The following is a 21587-nucleotide window of genomic DNA, read 5'->3' on the forward strand; positions in this document are numbered from 1 at the left end:
TATTTGTAATCGACTCATCACGAATCGCACGATAGTCAATAAACAGAGAGAGAGAGAGAGAAACGTATCTTACCTTTTCCACGGGAATTATAATGATCGGTCACGTAGGTTGAGGAATATAACAACAAACGAAGTTCCCAACAAGCACGAGCCGAACGACGTCTGCCTCATCGCCATCGACATTCTCCAAGCGTCGTTGTCGTGGTGGTTCGACAGGATATGGCATATTGTTACACGGAAGAATCTTTGGAACTTCAGCATCATGCGCATTTTGTACTGGAATCTCTGGAGCATCGAGGCAGCACTGGCCAATACAGTGAACAACTACGTTGAGCATAACAGCGAAAGCCGTAATGTGCGAGAGGCAGCGTTCTTTTGTTCCCCGGCTTTCGCGTAGAGATCAGTTGTCGTTCTTTCTTCTCGTTCTAACGTTGTCGTTTGTTGAACAATCACATGTGGTAGTGGTGTGGAGCAATAACAGCTTAGTATCGAAGAAAAAAGCTATCATTTTCTTTACCTGCAGAGTCTGGTGCGTATCACTGACGAATTCATGCGAACTGTGGGTCTCTGTGTGATGTGTGTGTGTGACATGTATACTTTGGCGTGCGTTCAAACAGTACAAAGCGCAGGTACTACTGATTCAGGTACTATTTTATAGGCTGTCGTGAAATCTTGCATTGGGGCGACGAAAGCAACGGTGGCCTATTCTATGAACTGTGAGCAGCTTTGCTCAGCTACACTGGCCTTTCAGATAAAGGAATGCAGTACCTTTTGACATCTGACTGCACCGTTCTCCAAAGTTCGTTGTTTTTTGTATGACCGCTAATCTTGCAGTAGAGTGAATTGGTTGCGCTTTTTGCATTGTTTATTAACATATAGCTTCAGCAAGTGTTGCCAGGAAGCTTGAACTGCGCGTGTTTTTGTCACATGGATGCGAGGTGACCCTGGATTGATAAAAGATGTCGGTTTTACAGCACCCACACACACCCATGGACAGCCTCACGCATGTGTAAAGTACCTGGTGTCTCTACAACAATGAAGAGCAAGGCATGAACCACAAGACGTCGCTTGGGCCTCTTTAAGCTGCTTCCGCATCTAACAATCTATACGGAAGCTGCGGTAAGTCACTGTCAGGCATTTGTTCCCATTTGTTGCAGAGTGTCTGTTCTTTGCGCCTATTTATGGCAGTGTTTGAGCTTCTATTCCAATAGATGAAATGATATATGTTATTGGCTATCTTTCAGGGATGACCGTTCCGAAGAGGTGTAGCAATCATGTGATTATTATCATTATTACCATTATCTGTGATCATCTTTTTGTACATGTTTCACTAACTGATTCAAGATTTTAATAAACGTGCACATAAAAGGACCTGCTCTTCATTGTTTTCTTGAATATTCACTATTACATATTTGTAGTATTGTATTGGACAAATTTTGGTTTCAGGATACCTGCGCTGTTGCGTCATTAGAAGTGGTTAACATCAATACATAGTAGGAAGAGGTAGCAATAGACAACGTAGAATAAACAGTGATTCACAACATTTGATTAATGTTATATCAACGTAAAACAAAAACAAACGTCAACGTAGAAATAACGTTATGAAATTAGTTGATTCTACGTGTTTTTGAGCAGACATCATCTAGTAGAATCTACGTTGCACGCTATCGCAGATTCTACGGTGCTATTGTAGACTTGCAATGTCATTTAAGCATTGATTGTACATTTCGTGGTTGACTGGGTAGCTAGCTAAGGTCTCCTAAGCTCTTGGAGTGCACAGCTAGCTAAGCTCTAAGAGTCAAGCTAGCTAAGATGCTCACACTTGCAAATGCAGGTTGCAGTGCATCAGTGCAACTAGTATTCCGTGCATTTTGGGAGCAAGCCTTTTTTTAGAACCTGCCATTTTTGGTGTCAATACACCCAATAAACACCCTTCTTTTGGGTGTAATATGTGACACCCATGTAACACCCATCATTGGGGTGTAGCATTTACACCCACAAGGGTGTGAGTTACCTAACACTCATTTTACACTCATAGGGGTGTAAAACAATCAACGGTGTGTGCACAACGGTACTGTGTAGGTGGAACTGGGTCTGCCATACCAGACGACGTTCGGCATACGGACATTCCAGCATTTAAGTTTGCACCGCTAACGTCGGTGGATGTTGAACGCACCTTTTCGTCCTATACTATACTATCGAACTACGTAGTACTTCGCGACAAGTGCCGGAGCTTTCCGCCGACAAATCTGGAAATCGTGCTTGTGTCGTACTGCTTCTACAACTACCGCTGATGGATGCTTTTTATCGTATAACTGTTCTGTGAACATTCCTTACTTGACCCAGTCAGCTTCACTTCTTGCCTTTAGTTAAATAAAGTTCATACTCAATAAAGTTGAACACAGTTGAAAAGTCTCTACCGGAAGCGCAATTAGCGGGAACCTTCTCGTTTGACCATTGAGCCGAAGGGCGACAGACTGAATTTGATTGAGCATAAAATGGGACTTTTATCGCCTAAATCGGTAGTTTTCCTACCTATTATAAGTGCCTAAAACGGCCTTTTTTTTGTGCCCAATATCCGAGGTCTAGTGATGAGCATACTGACTGTCGTCCCTTGCTGGTCAAGGTGCTCGAGCACACTCTGAAGGTCTGCCGGTTGCTGGAGTCGACTTCAGTGGACTAGGAGAACACAATGAGAATGTGTGGCACCGTGATAAGGTTACATTACAACTCGAACAGACATCACTCACAGACACAGCCCGTCTTTTAAAGGGCTATCATAACCCTGCCATGTAGGTGGGATATGGAGTAGTTCCATGGTTGGAGGAAGGCTGAGCGTAATCACACAGATGTCAAGACAAAATCAGCAACCTTCAAGTTGTTGCTCTTCTGTGCCCAAGCTCAAGCTTCTTCAAACTCATGTAATTTCGCAACCAGCTTCTCTGAGATATTGCGTAGTTTTACATACGACCGCGGACTATACGGATCAGGAGCCCCACACTTGTCGTTCACATGTTCATACTGTGTGCAGGTTCGTGCAGACACTTACCTGCGACTTTGGTCTTTTGGTGCTATACTCTTTGTCGTCGTCGAACAAGGCAGGTGCCGCATCCCTTTCCAGCGGCTTTTCGAGTTGGAATCGGCTGTCTTATGAACGGCCTCGTAACTTTCTGGCGCGGAATGCTTCGAGCACACACGACTGTTGCCTTGATAAGTTCAAAGCACTCAGCCAGTGGATTCGTACCACCGAGTCGCGCACGAAATCAACTGGGAACTTGGTACGAAACAGCTTTGTTGTTAGCGTACCTGCTCGTACAGCGAGCAGCACGGCATTCACACACGCATCTCTTACAATTCACAACTTAGACGAAAAAGTGTGTACTGACCAGCAGAAGGAAACGATGATGATCAAATTTAGACGAAGAGAAACGGTGCCCGTACGTACGGGGGACTCTCAATTTCGCGACTGCTGTTGGTTGCGAAACTGCGAGTAAGTAAACAAGCCAAAGCCAAAGCTGACCGTGACGTCAGTGGTTCAAGCGGGCGATCGGACAGCGAAGCAAAAAATCGATTTATCCGTAAGTACAGGGTATTCGTCCAAACTATTTTGAAGGTACATTCTGTAGGCTCCAACCTTTGTGCCCGCTCGTTTTTGTTGTGATCTGTCACAATTTTCCCCGGAGCTGACCTTAAGGGGATACGCTCACTTGACAGTGTCCCTTGTGATCTTCATCGCTTAGGCCTCTCCCACTGCTAACCTTATACCTCCCTTTTCATTCTCATTAGCTCTTATTTACTGTAGGGGTACTGGGGTAGCCAGTCCGACGGTCGGACTGACTGCCCCAGTAAGCCTACAGTAAATAAGACTGTTGACGTCACTCAATCAATGGACGTCCATTGACTATTGTCGTAAGACTATTGACGTCACTTTTTTTTCGGAATTATAACACGAACTAGGTGTAGGTAAAGTGATTTTCGTGCTTATTATCACCATTATTATTACCCTTGATTACTGCAAAAATAGCAGATAAACGTTTTATGGGTAACGGTAGCGGTAGTGCACTACACTCAAAAACGTGTATCGGTGTTTCGCTATAGCTTTCGCTCAAATAGCGAGAATTGGTGCCATTTCGACTTTCGTTTAGCTGACTATATAAAACTGCTTTGAAGCTCAACAACGGCGATAACTAGAGAGATCAGAGGTCAATACTTACCTCCTGTAACATGCTAATGAACTGTGAGAATGCCCAATTCAGCTGTGTAAGGACGCTTCCCAGAAAAGCAGCTGCGCCCTCTGCATTATCTTCCAGCCACTGCCCAATGTGATTTTGGAAGAATACCGACGGACATGGGGCTAAACAAGGGATGTATCGTCATTAGTGTACTGATTCATGAAAATGTCTGATAAATAGAATCATTAATAAGTTCCACAGGCTATCGATATTGTTTCCGAGAAAACAAAATGTTACCAGAAAACGCAACCCCTGTGTGTTCATGTTCACACTGATCAAATTTGTAATTGTGCTGGAACCAGGGTGTCGAACCGAAAAATTTACAGGTTCGGTTCAGGTTCAGATATTTTGGTACGGTTCCGGTTCAGTTCCGGAATGCAGAAATAACGCATCGAAGTGTTTTATTCCGGTTCTTAATGGTTGAGCGCATTACAGAAAAATGGGATGCAAGCATTCCCATGAACACGTTTGGTCAACAGACGTTTCAGCAGCGTCAAGTTCAAGGTTTGATTTATTTTAGATGAGTTGACGACAACGCAAGCGCGCACTCACGTCGTTCAACACAAGCAGAAATAAGAAAATGTTTGTAAAATAATGAGTATATCATTTAATGGTACAGTGCCTACATCTCGTGGTGCCCAGAACGTCAGAGGTCTATAGTAGGCGAATCCAGGTCGCAGAGATATAAAAATAAATTTTGTACTACAAAGTTAGAAACACATCTCACGGCTGGGGCCTGACCCAAACACGAAGACGCAAAACACATGAACGAAAGGACTACGAACATCGTGTACCGCATTCGAATGTGGATGGAATTTTGAATAGCATTTGCTGCACATAAGGGAGTTACACCCTTCGACTAGCGTGTCCTTCACTCCTTTCATGTCATCCATGTCCAAGCTCCTTATGAAAAAAAAAATAATAATAACGCTGAACCGTTTGCAGAACCGGTTCCGAATAGTACTTTTCATTAGTTCGGGTTCAGGTTCAGTTTGAAGGTGGCAACTAGGTGGTTCGGTTGGGATCCTGTTCGGGATCCTCGCTGGAACACGTCTTACATAGTCAAACGCAAATATTTGAGACTCATGTCATGTGGGCAAATCAGGGATTGTCAGTGTATAGCTGTCTCAGCAAGTGCGTCTTTTTACAAACTTATAGTGGCTGGATATTAAGAAACAAGTTATTTCCAAAACTCTCTTATCCAAAAGTTTCCTCTCATGCGTGTACCACAATTGAACCTCTGTATGCAATAACAGGATAAGACCAAAAAATCCCAAACCGAGAAAAGGGGCCTCATCTGATTGTCCGTCCCACTGACACACATGCCTCCTGAGGGCTCTGTTAACGTGCGCAAAAATGTCGACACACGGTACACCACATTTAACGTCCATCGCGGAAGACGGCGTAGGTGACCGTAGTAGGGGTGTGCTGGAATGAGAATGGGGTGACGCCTTCCCAATGACTGCTGGCTTGAACCCTTCCACCAAGCTGCCACCCCCCCTCGGCCGGGATTGAACCAGCGATCTTGGGATCAGTAGGCGGAGGTGCTACCAACTGAGCCACCGAGGACGGCTGAAGAGACTCAACATTTGTGTTAAATGCGCGCGGTTACAAGATTTTATCACCTTACCATGAAGGTGCTAACCAGGAAAGCTACACCCCTTGCAAGCAGGTAAGGTGCGCATAAGGTGGTAACTCATAGAGTTACCAACTTTTCCCACATTTCTTTGTTTTTGAGAGAGTGCGGTTCTAATCTGTTCTCCCTCTTAGTCTCAGTGCTGAGCGCACATGCGATAAGAGTTTTGTGCGGACATGCGAATGCCGACGCGATCTCGGGAAAGTCTCCACTATACAGCTGACGCTGTAAAAGAGCCAGTTGTTCCTTGGCTTGACTACCAGCTGCATGGCCGAGCGGGTTAAGGCGTCCTGTTCGTTGGAGGTGGCCAAGGTTGTGCTGAAGACTGGGAGGTGGTGGGTTAGAATCCTACCACAGGCTGTGCTGTCAGAGGTTTTCCGAAGGCTTTCCAGACGGATCTCAGCACAGTTCCCCTGAAGTCGGCCCAGGACGCATACTAACACAACTGTCCCCCACTCCTTCCTGCTGTCCTCTCTCGATCTGTCCCGATCTGTACACACACACACAGCCACAGATGTTTCGCGGCGCTAATATGGAATAAAAAACTATTCTAACCAAGACAGCCATGAAGGCCCTTACTAATGCACTGCGCAATAACTGAACTTGAAATACATGTCTAGCATGTGGAAAGAGAGGGACAAGGGTGGTTCAAGGAGAACCTTTCCCTTGCCAGTCTTCTCCTCGAGATATGACAAAATGGTCTTAAAATGGATCTTGCACTGCAAAAAATAGATTTTCCAGAGAAAGGATTTCAAGATTTATCATTAAAGCACGACACTCTAGTTACAGAAGTAACGATTTAGATCAGGGGTGCCGAACTCATTCATGTCCGCGGGCCGCATTGAGCCATGGAGGAACTACGCGGGCCAAATACCACGGGTATTCCTGAAACTCTTTCTTGATATTTCATAAAAACTATTTTCATGATACGTCTCATAACTCGCATTTCTGTGACTACCCCTTGTTCAAACCGTCACGCGGTGCTTTGTGACTACTGCTGGGACATTTGATTACTATTTGCGTGAGATGTCTCAAACTCGCATTTCCGTGACTACTACAGATTCAAACAGTGTCATGCGGTGCTTTGTGACTACTGGTCGTCATTATAGGACATTTGATGGCTATTGTCACGCTCATGATACGTCTCATAACTCGCATTTCTGTGACTACCCCTGGTTCGAACAGTGCCATGCGGTGCTTTGTGACTACTGATGGTTATAAGGACGTTTCATGACTATTTTCATGATATGTCTCATAACTCGCATTTCTGTGTCTACCCCAGGCTCAAACAGTGTCATGCGGTGCTTTGTGACTACTGCTGGTCATTAGGACGTTTGATTATTATTTTCATGAGACGTCTTGTACCTTGACTTTCTGTGACTACCCCTGGCTCAAACGGTGTCATGCGGCATTTCGTGACTACAGCCGTCTCATAACTCGCATTTCTGTGACTACCCCTTGTTGAAACAGTGTCATGTAGTGCTTTGTTCCTGCATTTGATTACTATTGTCATGAGACGTCTTGTGCCTAGACTTTCTGTGACTACCCCTGGCTCGAACAGTATCATGCGGCGTTTCGTGACTACAGCCGTCTTATAATTCGCATTACTATGACTACTACCAGCTCCCGTGGCATAGTGGTTTAGATGATCGCTTTCCACGCCGAGACTGGGAGGTGACACGGGTTCGAGTCCTGTCACCGGCTGTGCTGTCTGAGGTTTTCCCTGGGTTTTCCAAAGACTTTCCAGACAAATGTCGGCACAGTTCCCTCTGAAGTCGGCCCAGGACGCATATTAACCGCCCTGTCCCCCACTCTTTCCTGCTGTCCTCTCTCCATGTGTCCACGTCTGTACGCCGCTCATAGCCACAGTTGGTTCGCGGCGCTAACACGGAATTAAAAAAAATTCTATGACTACTCCTGGTTCAAACAGTGTGATATACTGTTTTCTGACCACGGCTGGTTATTGTGACATTTCAGGACTATTTTCATGATACGTCTCATAACTCCGCTTCCTGTGACTGCCCGTGGTTCAAACAGTGACATACGGTGTTGGTGACTGCTGCTGGTCATAAGGACATCTCATAACTCGCATTTCTGTGATTACCCCTGTTTCAAACAGTGTCATCGGTGCTTTGTGACTACTGCTCGTCATTATGACGTTCTTTAACTATTTTCATGATACGTCTCGTACATCGACCTTCTGTGTCTCCACGTCTCGTACCTCGACTTTCCGTGACTACCCCTGGTTCCATAGTGTCATGCGGCGTTTTCTGTCTACTGCTGGTCACTGTGAAATTTCATTACTGTTTCGTGATATGTAGTAAAACTCACCTTTTACAGCGTCAGCTGTATAGTGAAGACTTTACCGAGATCGCGTCGGCGTCGTCGGCATTCGCATGTCCGCACAAAACTCTTATCGCATGTGGGCTTGCCGCTGAGAGTAAGGAGGGGAATCCCACCAGTTTACAACCGCTATCGATGGAAATTGAGATAAAAACCGAAATACGTTCGCACCTTCCCACAGGGTTCGTGGTGGCTGTGTGCTACTTCTCGCCTCGAGCCGCGCCGGAACGCATCCACGACTTTATCGAGTATGTACTCCCGCCTTAGCGCACGCACAACCTTCCCGTCGACGGAGACTTCAACGTGGACGTTTCACTAGCCAAAAACACCACTTTCCGGAGTGATATGTCCAAACAACTGGACCTTACGCTATGCACCGACGCCAGCCAACCCACAACTAGACATGGCTCATGCATAGACTTGGTGTTCCAGAACAGCTCCCTTGTTCAGGACACCACTCACCTCGCCAGCCATTTCTGCTACCACAAATCAATACTCATCACGCTTAAATCAGTTGGTCTACAGACTTTCATCCGGCCGCATTTCACCACACGCACAGCTAACGCTGAATTTCACGTTACACGAGTCGTAACCGTCCTGTAACTTTTTTGTGACTACCGTTGGTTCCAATATGTCATGCGGCGTTTTATGCCTACTGCTGGTCACTGTGAAATTTCATGATTGTTTCGTGATATGTAGTATAACTTACCTTTCTGTGACTACCGCTGGTTGCAACAGCGTGATACTGTGTTTTACGGCTGCCGCTGGTCATTATGACATTTCACGACTATTTTCGTCCTGGCCATTGATACGTCTCGTGAGTCGACCTTTTGGAACTAACGCTTGTTGAAAGGTAGAATGATACACTGTTTTACGAGTGTCATTCGTCATGATGAGATTTCATGTAAATTTTCATAACCTGTTTTCTATATCCATTGGTACTTGAAACCTATGACTATAATGCCACATGGTGACGTTCCACGAGTACTTGAGGACATGAGTCATGAACGTTTTAAGACATGAGCTTTTGCTAGCTAGTTCCCGTTTCGAAAAGGTTTAACACGATATTTACAACTGGCGCTAGTCATTATGACAATACATGACAAACATCACAATCTGAATTATGAGTGACCTGTGTGTGACTACAGTGCCGCTATGAAATGTGGTTGGACATTTCATGAGGATTTCGCTTTACTTAAACGTGTATGTAAAAGTGAACTCCACGATGGTTGCTCTGACCCCATGTCCCCCACTCCTTTCTGCAGTCGTCTCTCCAATGCCGGTTTGGAGCAGCAAAAACCAGCTCCCGGGATTTCGGGACTGAAAACAGACGGAATCCTAGGATTTAGGGATATCCCGTATCCAGGGGTGTGATTGGGCTTTGCAGTTTTGGAGCAGAAATCGTAGCAGAGAAAATGCCTGTTTGGAGCAGCAAAAACCAGCTTGGTAGCACCTCAATAAACTGACAAAACGTTTAATAATTAACACATTGTTAAAGTGGCGTACAACAGAGAAACTGCTTAAAACAATATATTTTAGTAATCAAGTGCCTCGGTGGCTACTTCTTTTGCACTATGCCTTTCTGTTCCTTTCTGGATTTGCCAGGGCTGCTACAAGCTTGGTTCTGCTTTGCGATAGTAGGGTCTGACCGCTCTCTACGTCTCTAAAGGTGTTTGATTTCATACCGTTTGGGATCCACAGCATGACATGACATCCTTCTTGCATTTTCAATGTCATCCCTCAGTTTTCGCTCCGTATTCTTCTCATTCGTCCCAATTCGTAGTAAAGAATTAGGATATTGAAAGCGCATTTTAAGGACATGGGCGCAGTTTAAAGCATAGATCGAGAAGTTACCTGTCAAAAAGAACTCATTACGAGTTAAGTTACCGTGTGAAAAATGTAACGAAGTTCTTCAGCCTGAAATGTAACTCGCAGTTACGGAGTTACTTGAAAAAAGAACGAGTTACTTTCAAGTTACTTGGGACACAAAATAGCACAGGTGCAGCGCGCGTGAGCAGCTGAGCTAGACCTTGAGTTGCCTGCGGAGCAGTGCAACACGCTTAGATCGTTTTCGTTTATGTCCAACAATTCGAACGCTTTGGATCTTAGCTTCATTTGAATGTCTGCGGTTCTTACTTCCTGCATAGAATACTGTCATTGATTGTATATCACGTTTTATGGCGTAAAATGCAATGAAAGAACCGGAGAGAAAGAGAAGATAATATTTGGGCGTGAGTGAAAAGCGAATTAAAAGTAACTTATTACATGAAAAAGAAACGAGTTCCTCTGAAGGTTACCACGGCGCAAAAGTAACGAGTTAAGTTACAAGTTACCGGAAAAAGGAACTTAGTTACAGCAACGAGTTACCTCGAACTCTGGTTTAAAGCACAGTGACACAAGTGCCTATGTTTTGAGATATCGACGAAAACAAAACGATCTAGCGATCTGCGGGATGTCATGAATTGAGTATGCATTTGTTAACAAATAGAAGTCCTAAACAATATGAGTATGAATGAGACCTGCATCTATGTCTATAATTTTACACAAGGACATGGTTTTTAAGCAAAAGCAGACCAAATAAAAGACCCCTCCGTAAGAAGTTCTTTTGTGCAACAAGGTTCATATACTAAACTGCTGTAAGCCCTCGAACATACGTTCGTCGTGCAAACCAGTCAGGCCGGTGTCAAAACAAAGCGCGACCGAGTGTCGCACGGTACGTATTAACGATCACACTCTCTCCTGTGGGTACGACTGTAATATCAGCTACGAAGGTCATGTTACAATTTTTAAAAAAAAGCAAAAAACGATGAGATGATTACCTGTTACTTTCGACAATGCCAAAGCCATGTAGGTACCGCAATACGTGTTTGAGCGCGCCCGCAGATCGTTTATCACCAGAAGCACTACCAGAACCATGTGACCGCCGCACTTCAGTGCTTGACTCGGATTGGATTAGATAAATGGCATGGCTTGAACTGACTGGATAGTCGGCAAAGCCAGTTGGGTTGGCCGGACGTGTAAGCTAGTGCAAGCAAAGACTTCTGTTTTCTGTTTTCGTACTGTTGTTCTTCAAAATAGGGGAAGAAATCGGAATGGGCGCACAGTGGCGCAGGAAGTTCAACATTTTGGCTTTTTGTAGCAGAATGTAGCAGGATCTCGCGTGGGCGCAAAAATGCGCAATAGGCGCAGAAGTCACACCCCTAGACGCAGGCGATGTGGTGGACAAAGTCCATCTTCAGGAAGCCCGAGCTATGGGCGACACAGAAAATGGGCGACACAATTTTTCTGTGTCCCCCATCGCTTAAGCATCCTCGAGATGGAGTTTGCTGCTACTCGGTGATCGTGTCAGAATCCTTGCAATCGACGTGGAATCGAGCGCTGAAATGTACAGTTTTTCTTGCGTACTAATGGTACTCAAACGTTTGTCTGCTCTGTGGATTCATTGCGCGTCGGAAGGCTTTCATTCCATGCATATTTACAGAAACATACGTTAATTAACTCAGGTAACTTGTCGTGAATAATGCTGCGCTTCACATGTTAAAACGTATTTTATAATTATTTAATCATGTAACTACCACTGCTTGTTGCCAACGGGTTAAATCGACAATAGAGGCGTTTATAGGTGTTTTATGCAGGAAACATTTGTCGTCTCTAACAACGGCTGCAGCAGTCAATGTGAGAACCAGTTGGGAGTCACTGTTGAAGGCGATAATTTTCGTCGAGGGCAGCTCTTCGCTGATCACGTGATGGATGAATGTCCTACGTCATTAACCAACCCGAAAGTTACGCGCGTTGAATAAGTAAACAAACCCCAAGAGCCCCCACACCTGGCTAGTTCCATCTCAAATCGAACAAGCCGGTACATTTGATGTCTCGAATGAACGGGGAAAAAATATATGTTGAAGCCATCGGTGAGTTAGAAGAAATAAACGCATTCCGAATTCTCTGCGCTGCCTGGTTCGGGAAATAGGAGAGGAGAAAAAAAAAAAAACTGCCTCTCAGAAGTCGATGTCGTCGCGCGCAGGTTTGAGCGTCCCCTACATGGCTATTTCTTGTCGCATTGTCGCTCTAGATTTCGACCACCCAGGGCACAAAAGGCTCCTGCGTTGACAGTGCTGTGTCGGTTTTTATTTGTCTGGAAAAAATTATCTAAGTTGAGTCAAAGTGCCAAACAGCACCATATTCACTGCAACTTTCCGGGCGATGTACAAGACGGATAAGATTGAGCTTTATGCCATTGAATGTGTCATTTATGGGGCTATCGAATGGTATATAATTTGTTGCTCCACTCTATCAGGAACGTGAGCGATACTTCTTTAAGTAGCACCATACCTCCGAAAAATGACGAATTTCAGAAGTCTTTATATAAAACACCCCACCACAAACTTCTCTCGAAATTTTGATACGTCGTAGCTAGTCCCTTAGACTACACACAGAAGAAAAATCAAAATTCGGACTTGATCGGTAGGCGTCTGTGAATTTTTTGCCGGCCCTATACGCGGAGCCCAATCAAGCGGTGGCACCGTCTCCCACGTGGGGCAAAATCAAATTTTTCAAGCAGACGTTCAGCTTTTGTCTTCACATGAAAGCGAACTGCTATCATTTGAAGTCGTTCTGAGAATTTGAGTCCATAACAGTGTTATAATCGCTGAATGTAGATTGTAGATCAATCAGATGCGCTCGCATTTTTTACTGGACGTGAGGCAGGTGTGATGCCACGGACGATACAGTGGGGGTCTACCTCGAAATAAAGCGATCGAAATCACCGTTCAAAAATAACAACAACAACAAATAAGTAATGATGATGTATGGGATGTTTCGCGTTGAAAAATAAACTACCGCAAATACATATTAATCTGACTATAAAATGCACAGACGCGCGCGGGGAAACAGCCAACAGCGAACTTAGGCAAGCCTGGACATGGAAATGCAAACACCGAACTTTGACTAACCTAATGATTAACTAACCAACGTGCTCTTCCGTCGTTTTCGCCCTGCTAAGCTTAACAGCGGCTATAATGTGACCTTCGTTCACTAAAGCTACTTGGACAGACATCGAAAACCTGTGAATCTGAGTGATTGAATCGTGATGTCGTGTTGTTAAACACGGCATGTCATATTACGAAGCAATCGAGCATTCTCCTTGACTTTCTTTGTTTCGAGAACGTGAATTTCGAAACCGGGAATCATACAGGGTAGCAATGCAATGCTCTGCTGTAGCCTAGGATGATGCGAAACTAGGCGCAAGCTGTCTCCAGGGAGTTAATGCGAATAGGACCTCCCCATGGTGGGCATGTCCAACCGAAGATCGTGGAGTCAGCGACGCCAGTCGGGCTGTTTCGGCAAGGTTCACAAAAGGCACCAGGCAAAACGCAGCCTTGAGTGTGTGTGTGTATGAGACACTACACAACAACACCTTCCTCTGTGCAATTTTCGCCGTCCGGGGTCATGGGACCGAAGAAACTACGTCTCTTTTGACATAATCTGTACAGCAAGAATGCTTTTATGTGATCACCATGAACTCAAAGCTCAAAGCACTTTTGACCTTTCTGAACACAATCGGACTTCGATCCTTATTGTGAAGGGGCTCATTATTTCATTCCCCACATCACCACCAACAATGGGGTAGAGTAGTATCGCCTCGGGCGATGAAACGCCCCATTGGTCATCTTAAAATAAAGGTTGTCGTTGTTGTTATATCTTAGATACATGCAAAAACATTCTGTTCTTCGCGGGCTCAGCACCTGCAATACATTGTTGACGTTCGGTAAAAAACGCGAGCGCATCTGGTAGATCTACAATCTACATTTAGCGATTATAACACTGTCATGAACTCAAATGTTCAGAACGACTTCAAATGATAGCAGGACAGGAAGGGAGTTGCCTCAGGACAGAAGCCGCCAATATTTCGAACAGAGACTGTTCTTCTTCTGGGCACCGTCCTCATCATTGGCATGGTATTTAAAGGGTTAGGTGTGACGTGTTTAAAGGTTCATGCGAATTGTGGGTCAACAGCCCGGAGGGAAGAAAGGTTCCGTACGGGCTTCTACGGCCGGAGTGAATGGCTGCTTTGTTAGAGTGTGGAGGGGATTATGTGAACGTTGTGATCTAGGCTACAGACCGGCTACAGAAAAATGGAAGGTTCACGAACACGTGGATGAAACGGGACAACAGGCAAGAATTGGCAAGCATAGCGAAAGATAAGGAGGTTAGTGGTTACGTGGGGAAAATTCCAGAACGAGCAAAGGGTTTTTTTTTAAATATATTTGTAATACAAAGTTGTGGCATGCAATAAAGAAAGTAGAAAACAGTGGCCATGCAGAACATAACAGATGATAATGGAGGTAGAAGGGAAAAGCATATTTTATTTGTGAAGTGTTTCTAGGGTGCCTTGTGATTTGTTGATACCGGACGGGTGAAGAGCGTTGAACTTGTATATGAGATAAGACTCCCTATCACGTCTGTCACGTGTGGACCTAAACCCGGTTTCTAAAATATATAGTTTAATGTTGTCAAAATTGTGACCAGGAACGTTAAAGTGTTCGGCGACTGCTTTGGGGAGTTTGTTGGACGTGTCGGTTCTGTGTCCGGTAAGGCAGTTGTTCATTTGTTGGCCGGTTTCACCAATGTATTGCATAGAGCAGTCGCCGCATTCAATGCAGTATATGACATTGGAGCTTGTGCATGTGAATGCGTGGTTAACGGGGTGGGTGTAGTTGCAACTTCCTTCCTACATTCTACCGGTTCGCTGGATTTCTACCCATCAAATGATAGCAGTTCGTTTTAATGTGAAGGCAAAAGCTGAACGTCTGTTTGAAAAATTTGATTTTGCATCACGCGGGCGACGGTGCCAGCGCTTGATTGGGCTCCGCGTATAGGGACAGCAAAAAATTCAGTGCGCCTACCGAGCAAGTCCGAATTTCGATTTCTGTGTGTAGTCGAAGGGACTATCTACGACATATAAAATTTTCGAGGAAAGTTTTTGGTGGGGTTTCTTAGATAAAGGCTTCCTAAATTCGTAATTTTTCGAAGGTATGGTGCTACTCAAAGAGGTAATGCTCACGTTCCTCATAGAGTAGAGCAACAAATTATATACCACTCGATATCCCCATGAATGACACATTAAATGGCACAAACCTCAAACTTATCCGTCATGTAATCGTCCGGAAAGTTGCAGTGAACGGTGCTTTTTGACGCTTTCAGTCAACTTTTATCATTTTTTCCAGACAAACAAAAACCGACACAGCGCTGTCAACGTGGGAGCCTTTTGTGCCCTAAGTGGTCTAAATCCAGAGCAAGAGATCACTACAATGCGACAAGAAATAGCCTTGCAGGGGATGCTCAAGCCTGCGCGCGATGACGTCGACTTCTGAGAGGCAGTTTTTTCCTCCTCTCCTATTTCCCGAACCGCGCAGCACAGAGAATTCGGAATGCGTTTATTTCACCTAACTCACAGATGGCTTCAACATATATTTTTTCCCGTCCATTCGAGACATCAAATGTACCGGTTTGTCCGATTTGAGATGGAACTAGACCCCTGTCAACGACGAGGGAGGGGGGAGAGGACGCAAGCAGTCAACCTTACACTGTGCGCCACCCGGGACAAGCGCACGCACCCCTGCACAACGTACTTCTATATGCATTCGTGGTCCCATGTTCATGGCTCCCCTTTCAAAAACTGGAGCGTTGATGGGAGGGGGGAGGGAGGGCAGAAATACGTCCAGGAGGACATTCTGTCTAAGGCAGCATGTCACTACTACAGCTGATTAATTACCTAGAAAATACATTAGTTAATCATAAAAAGGTTTCTCATGAGATATTTACGGGAAACGTGAGATAGCGGAATTGGAATAAGTCATTATTTAAAGGCACCTCTAACTGAAGAAAGAATAAAAGAGTTTTATTTCAATGGACCCACCTGGATGGTTGGGGAGAACAGACTCCACAGGTCGAGACGACATCCTCTGCAGCAAGTGAGGAGCCACAGTATAACGAAACGCAAATCCACAGCCCTGTATAGAAACAAAATGGGATAAATTCCCTGCATTATCATGGTTCCAGTTCAATGAAGGTATTCCGGATACTAGGTAGTATAGTGAAATAGTTGTTTCTCACCTGAACACTTTCTACTCCTCTAAAAATCCGTGCAGATAACGGACATGTGGATTCTGTTATAGCAGATGTATTATTTTGTGTGCGCTGCATGTAATTTTAATAACAGCCGCGTTCCCCCCCCCCCCTTTCTGTGCCCATGATGCCCTCTGCACACCAAAGGGTTACGACGACAGCATGACGAGTATGCAGAATTGAGGCTCCGTCGACACCGTAGGTTTGGTTTATTTTTATAGTATACCTGATAATCTAACATATATCTGACGGTAACTGCCCATGCAGCATGGCCAACCGGGGAAGCTTAAGGTCGCAACGGGGCCGTCGGCTCAGACTGGCCGATATCGACAACATTTTCCCGACTGCTGCCCGATAACGTGAGAGAGAAGCAAGAGAGTGACGAGAAATAGGATTTGCAACTGACCTACTCCCGTCCGCAAGCCAGCATGCAAGGACAACTGGCAAAGGCACGGTTCCGCGCCGTTTAGGTTCCCGGTTACTTGGCGATTTGCCATTACGTGGCTGTTCCGTGCACTGCGCTGAAGTTCGGGCATTGGAAGAGGTTACCCCGTGCCGCCGAAGGAGTGCAACCACGTGATTCGAACACCGTGGAGTTGGGTGCGTGGCAGTGGGCGAAGGCCGCGAAGGCGTGGAGCGCCATTGTCTATTGTTCCGTTGTCAGCGGGAGTGAGGTACGAATATGGAGAAGTTTCCGTGTTCTCGAAGACAAGAACACGAAGTACCCACGACATAAGCATGTAAGGCGTGTTTTTAAAGTAAGTACCGTTTTGAAATTCGGCCGATGCAGCGCTGTGGTCGGATTTGGCGCATGAGCGCTGTGTACCTACATCTGTCAGGAAGAAACCAGACGCCATTACGGAAACATTGGACAGTGGTTACGTTTGTGATCATTTAAAATGCCTCCGCCGACTGAGAATCCCGCCAATACGCGATGTGATTCGTTTTCTTAGTGCTAAAGGCGTGAAAGCGGCTGAAATTCATCGTGAGATCAGTGAAGTTCATGGAGAAAACATTATGAGCGATGGAATGGTAAGGAAATGGATTAGACGTTTTAAAGATGGCCGGACGAATGTTCACGATGTGGAACGAAGGGCGACCGTCAGTCATTACTGAAGATTTGGTGCAGAAAGTTGACGAAAGTGAAAGACAACAGACGCTTCGATTTCATCGTTATCAAATGAGTTTCCTCGAGTGTCAAGAAGTGTTCCCTATGAAATTGTGACCGGACGCTTAAATTATCGAAAGTTGTATTCACGTTGGGTACCGAAAATGTTGACTGAGGTGCACAAAAACAAACGTTTAGCCAGTGCGTTGAGTTTCCTTGAGTGGGGAAGGTGATGATTTTTTAAGCCAAATTGTCACAGGCGACAAAATATGAGTGGCGTACCTGACACCGGAATCGAAGCAGCAATCCATGGAATGGCGACATTCATTATCACCCGAGAAAACGAAGTTCAAACAAACAATTTCAGCAGAGAAAATCATGTGTACTGTGTCTTGGGACAAGAACGGGGTGTTGCTTGTGGATTTTTTGCCTCGTGGTGACACAATAGATTCTGCAACGTCCTGTGAGACCCTACAAAACTGCGCCGTGCAATCCAAAACAAAAGGCGTGGCATGCTGAGTAAGGGAATCGTTTTGCTCCATGACAATGCCTGTCCACAACGGATAATCAAACTCAAGATCTCATCGGATCATTTGGCTGGGAACAACTTGATCACCCTCCGTACAGTCCGATCTAGCGCTCAGTGACTACCACCTGTTTCTGCATTTGAAGATGCACCTAGGTGGTCTGCACCACGACGACGATGATGCGGTCAAAACGACCGTGTTGCAGTGGTTGTCAAATCAGGCGGCAGACTTCTATGAGGATGGTATTCAAAAGCTGATTGTACGATACGATAAGTGCTTTAATAGTAATGGCAATGATGTAGAGAAGTAGATTAAGGTACAGGGCTTTCATGTAAAAACAAAATTGTTAAGAAAAGTACACTTTATTTTCTAAAACCGTACTTCCTTAAAAATCACGCCTCGTACATCCATTTCGACTAACAGATCTCGAGTCTATAGGTACCCGTGAAAAGCAGAATTACCTTCGTAAAAGGAATCCACCTGCCCGGGCTTAGCACTCATGTTCTAGTGATGCCGAAACATTAGACTGAACATTGGTTGCCAACAAAGCACCCTGAGGACACTTCTCGTTACAATGTCGAGAATGCGGCAGCCGTCGGTACTGCCAATCTGGAGCAGACGGCAACGGAGGGTGTTCCTATGGTGAAGGTGCTGCTGACAATGTAGGATCTGGTGTGGGATGTCAGCTTCCACGCCACAAACATTGCAGTTTGGTGAATTTAGCCGACCCATTTTGAAGAGAAGTGAGGGTGTACGGGTAACATTGAGTCGTAGGTTGTGGAGAAGGGATTCTTTACGACGGCGGTGGCAAGTGATGACGAACTCCATCGGTCGATAGACCGTAGGAATGGGTTGTAAATCGTAGTTTCGTGTAAATCGTAGTTTCGGCCCGGAACTGCTGAGCACATGCGGCGCACCGACGGCGAATATGGTGATGGCATGTGGAGGCTGTAAGCGGCAGAGGTGCCATGGCTGAAGTGACATCAGACCCAGCGCGTCTCGCTACGGCGTCTGCTCGGGTATTTCCATTGAAACAACGTGATGTTGTAACCAGTGGCTAAAAGTTGATTGAATTTCTGAAGCGTCATGGTGTGCAAATCGCTTATTATGCTGCGGCGAGGTGACGACAATGTATCTAATGATGCCTTGTTGTCGGTAAGAATGACCCACGTTTCGTGCCCTGATACGATAATATGCTCCAGTGCTGTCAGGATACGGAACAGTTCTGCTTCTGTCGAGGACACTGCATAGGGGAGTTTAAAACCATTCCCCAGGTCTTCACCCAGGATGTAGAAAGCCGCGCTCGAACTACCATGTGTTACTGAGCCATCAGTGTACATATGGCAATTTAGTCGGTGTGTTGAGGCGAAATGCTCCAGTGTGAGCTGGTGGGGCACGACGGTGGGGACGTCTTTCTTTCGTTGGATACCAGGGATGGTAGAGTAAATTCGGGTTCTTTCAAGAGTCCACGTCGCCGCTGCATAGGATGGCGTAGACGCGGGAGATAGAATGCTCCCTTTCAGACGAACAATTGCACTGAAAAAAGCAAACTCCGGGCAGTCCTCATCAATGCGACAAACATAGCAGAGCGGATGCCGTGCAATCTAGCGTGTATAAGCGCGAAGGGTATCACCGTCTCGCAGAATTTGAACAGGCTGATCTTGCGCCTCTGACAAGACGGAGTACGTCTCCGTTGTCCTGGGGACTCCCAAACAGACGCGGAGACTACGGGCCTGGATGTTGAGAAGTTCTTGTTCTTGGGTTCGACTGAGAGCATGCAGAATGGGTAAGCTATACCGCAATGCCCCGAACACCAGGGCCTGATGGACACGATAGAGATCAGAGCATGGTGGGCCCCAGGATGCACCAGCAATACGCCTGAGTACATTTACCAAACGGTTTGCCTTGGTAGCATGCAGCTTCACATGGTGGGACCACGTCAGGCCACGGTCAATTGTAATACCCAGGTATCGACAGGTTGTGACAAATGTCAGGGGTGAGCCATCAATGAAAAGCGGGTACTTATGGAATGATCATCGTGAGAATGCCATGGCTACCGTCTTGCTAGGCGAGACAACCAAGCCGCGGTCAAGGAGGTATCTTGAAATCATGTTTAATGAACCTTGTAGTCGGCGTTGGTTCGTGTGACGACGAACGGCCGAAGTCCAGATACAGATGTCGTCAGCATATATCGTAATGTGAGTGCGATTAGGAAGCTGCGCAGGAAGAGAAGCCATAATGATATTGAATAGGAGGGGACTGCGGACGCTCCCTTGTGGGACACCACGATGCACGGGGAACGTCGCAGTATCCCCGTCAGCAGTCAGCCAAAAAGTATTCGATCCATGACCAGGGGCAGCCCCCGACTTCAGCTTCTGAAAGCGTCGCCATGACTGCGCTATGGAGGACACTGTCGTACGCTTTCTTGACGTCGAGGAAGACAGCGGCTGTCAATAAACCTACGGCCCTTGCCTGTTGTGTCTTACTGATTAGAGTTATGACGCTGTCCATCGCTCACCGGCCTGGGCAAAATCCCGCCATCACCTCGGGGAAAAAAAATGTGCTCTCAAGGTGCCAGCTCAGGCGATTGAATATCATACGTTCCAAGGTCTTCCCCACACAGCTTGTGGGAGCTATTGGGCGGAAAGAATCGATGTGATGCGGCGGTTGACCCGGTTTAAGTAAAGGAACCACCATCGCGGTCTTCCACTCGTTAGGGGCTTCCCCTTGGCTCCAGCTCTCGTTGAAGATCCGTAGGAGGGATGCTCGCCCCGACAAAGGAAGATTCCGAAGGGCCTTATACCTCATCGGTTTTCTTGTGTCTGTGTATGTTTTCGTTGCCTTTGGCACACCTTCGAGTTCCGTCATTTAACTGGTAGTTGAATTTCATCGCAGGCCATGGGCTACCCGTTCGAGATCGTTCCCCGACTTGCACCCAGAGCAGTGAATGGAGACAAGATTTAGGCCTCAGTTAGAACGGTCTCAGTGCACATGGTCTATAGAATGACGTCAGTCGTGAATAGGTTCCGGTTTACGCTAAAACTGGGCTTGTTGGTGACATTCATTTTTTTGCGGCTGCACGCAATCAGAACCATGGAAACTCCATGGTGAGCGAAACCGAGAATTCACCGCCATGGAACTTGCCACTCAACTGTTACTTTCTATTGTTATCCCATCCTGGTTCTTAGCACTTCACCTTGCACATTGTTCTTACGGACAGCACAGGGCTCACTTTTTGCTACACCCCCTTGCTTAACGACCGTGTTGCAGCATCTGAGCAACGCATTCTTATTGCTTTTGATGTGATGTTAAGGTCATATGTTTTATGCTAGATATTTAACGCTGTGAAAGGCAACTTTTTTCAAGCAGATTTGGCTGCTCGCCATGACCTGCATAGACCGTGATCAGTGTCTCGAACCAGTGCATTCACGATGGTTTGTGATCACTGTCAGTGTTTATCAGGACCTCACGGTTCTTCCGGAACATCCTTCCTGCACAACGATAACATTTCAGTGGGAAGAGCTCAGAGTAAGTGCCCCATTACACTGGCGTCACTGGCGTTTCTTCCATGCTGTATTTTGAAGAATTTCAGGTTTTGAGCGAAGCATCTTAAC

The 21587-nt window shown here is 45.9% G+C and overlaps 1 protein-coding gene and 1 long non-coding RNA gene across 4 annotated transcripts in view; one reads left to right on the plus strand and one right to left on the minus strand.

Moving 5' to 3' along the window:
* The window catches only part of LOC135396544 (E3 ubiquitin-protein ligase RNF123-like), a 502532-nt gene that overhangs the window by 67856 nt on the left and 413089 nt on the right, over window positions 1-21587 (minus strand). For all 3 annotated transcript variants that reach the window (XM_064627582.1, XM_064627583.1, XM_064627581.1), the window contains 2 exons: window positions 16130-16223; window positions 4215-4354 (listed from right to left, as the gene is read on the minus strand). In XM_064627582.1, the coding sequence (XP_064483652.1) occupies window positions 4215-4354; window positions 16130-16223 (234 nt within the window). The remainder of the gene's footprint in view (window positions 1-4214; window positions 4355-16129; window positions 16224-21587) is intronic.
* LOC135397857 (uncharacterized) lies at window positions 164-1350 on the plus strand. The gene is made up of 3 exons (XR_010423809.1): window positions 164-799; window positions 975-1119; window positions 1245-1350. It is a non-coding gene; the product is annotated as an uncharacterized LOC135397857 (long non-coding RNA).

This window comes from Ornithodoros turicata, chromosome 6, assembly GCF_037126465.1.
Source record: "Ornithodoros turicata isolate Travis chromosome 6, ASM3712646v1, whole genome shotgun sequence".
NCBI lineage: Eukaryota > Metazoa > Arthropoda > Arachnida > Ixodida > Argasidae > Ornithodoros > Ornithodoros turicata.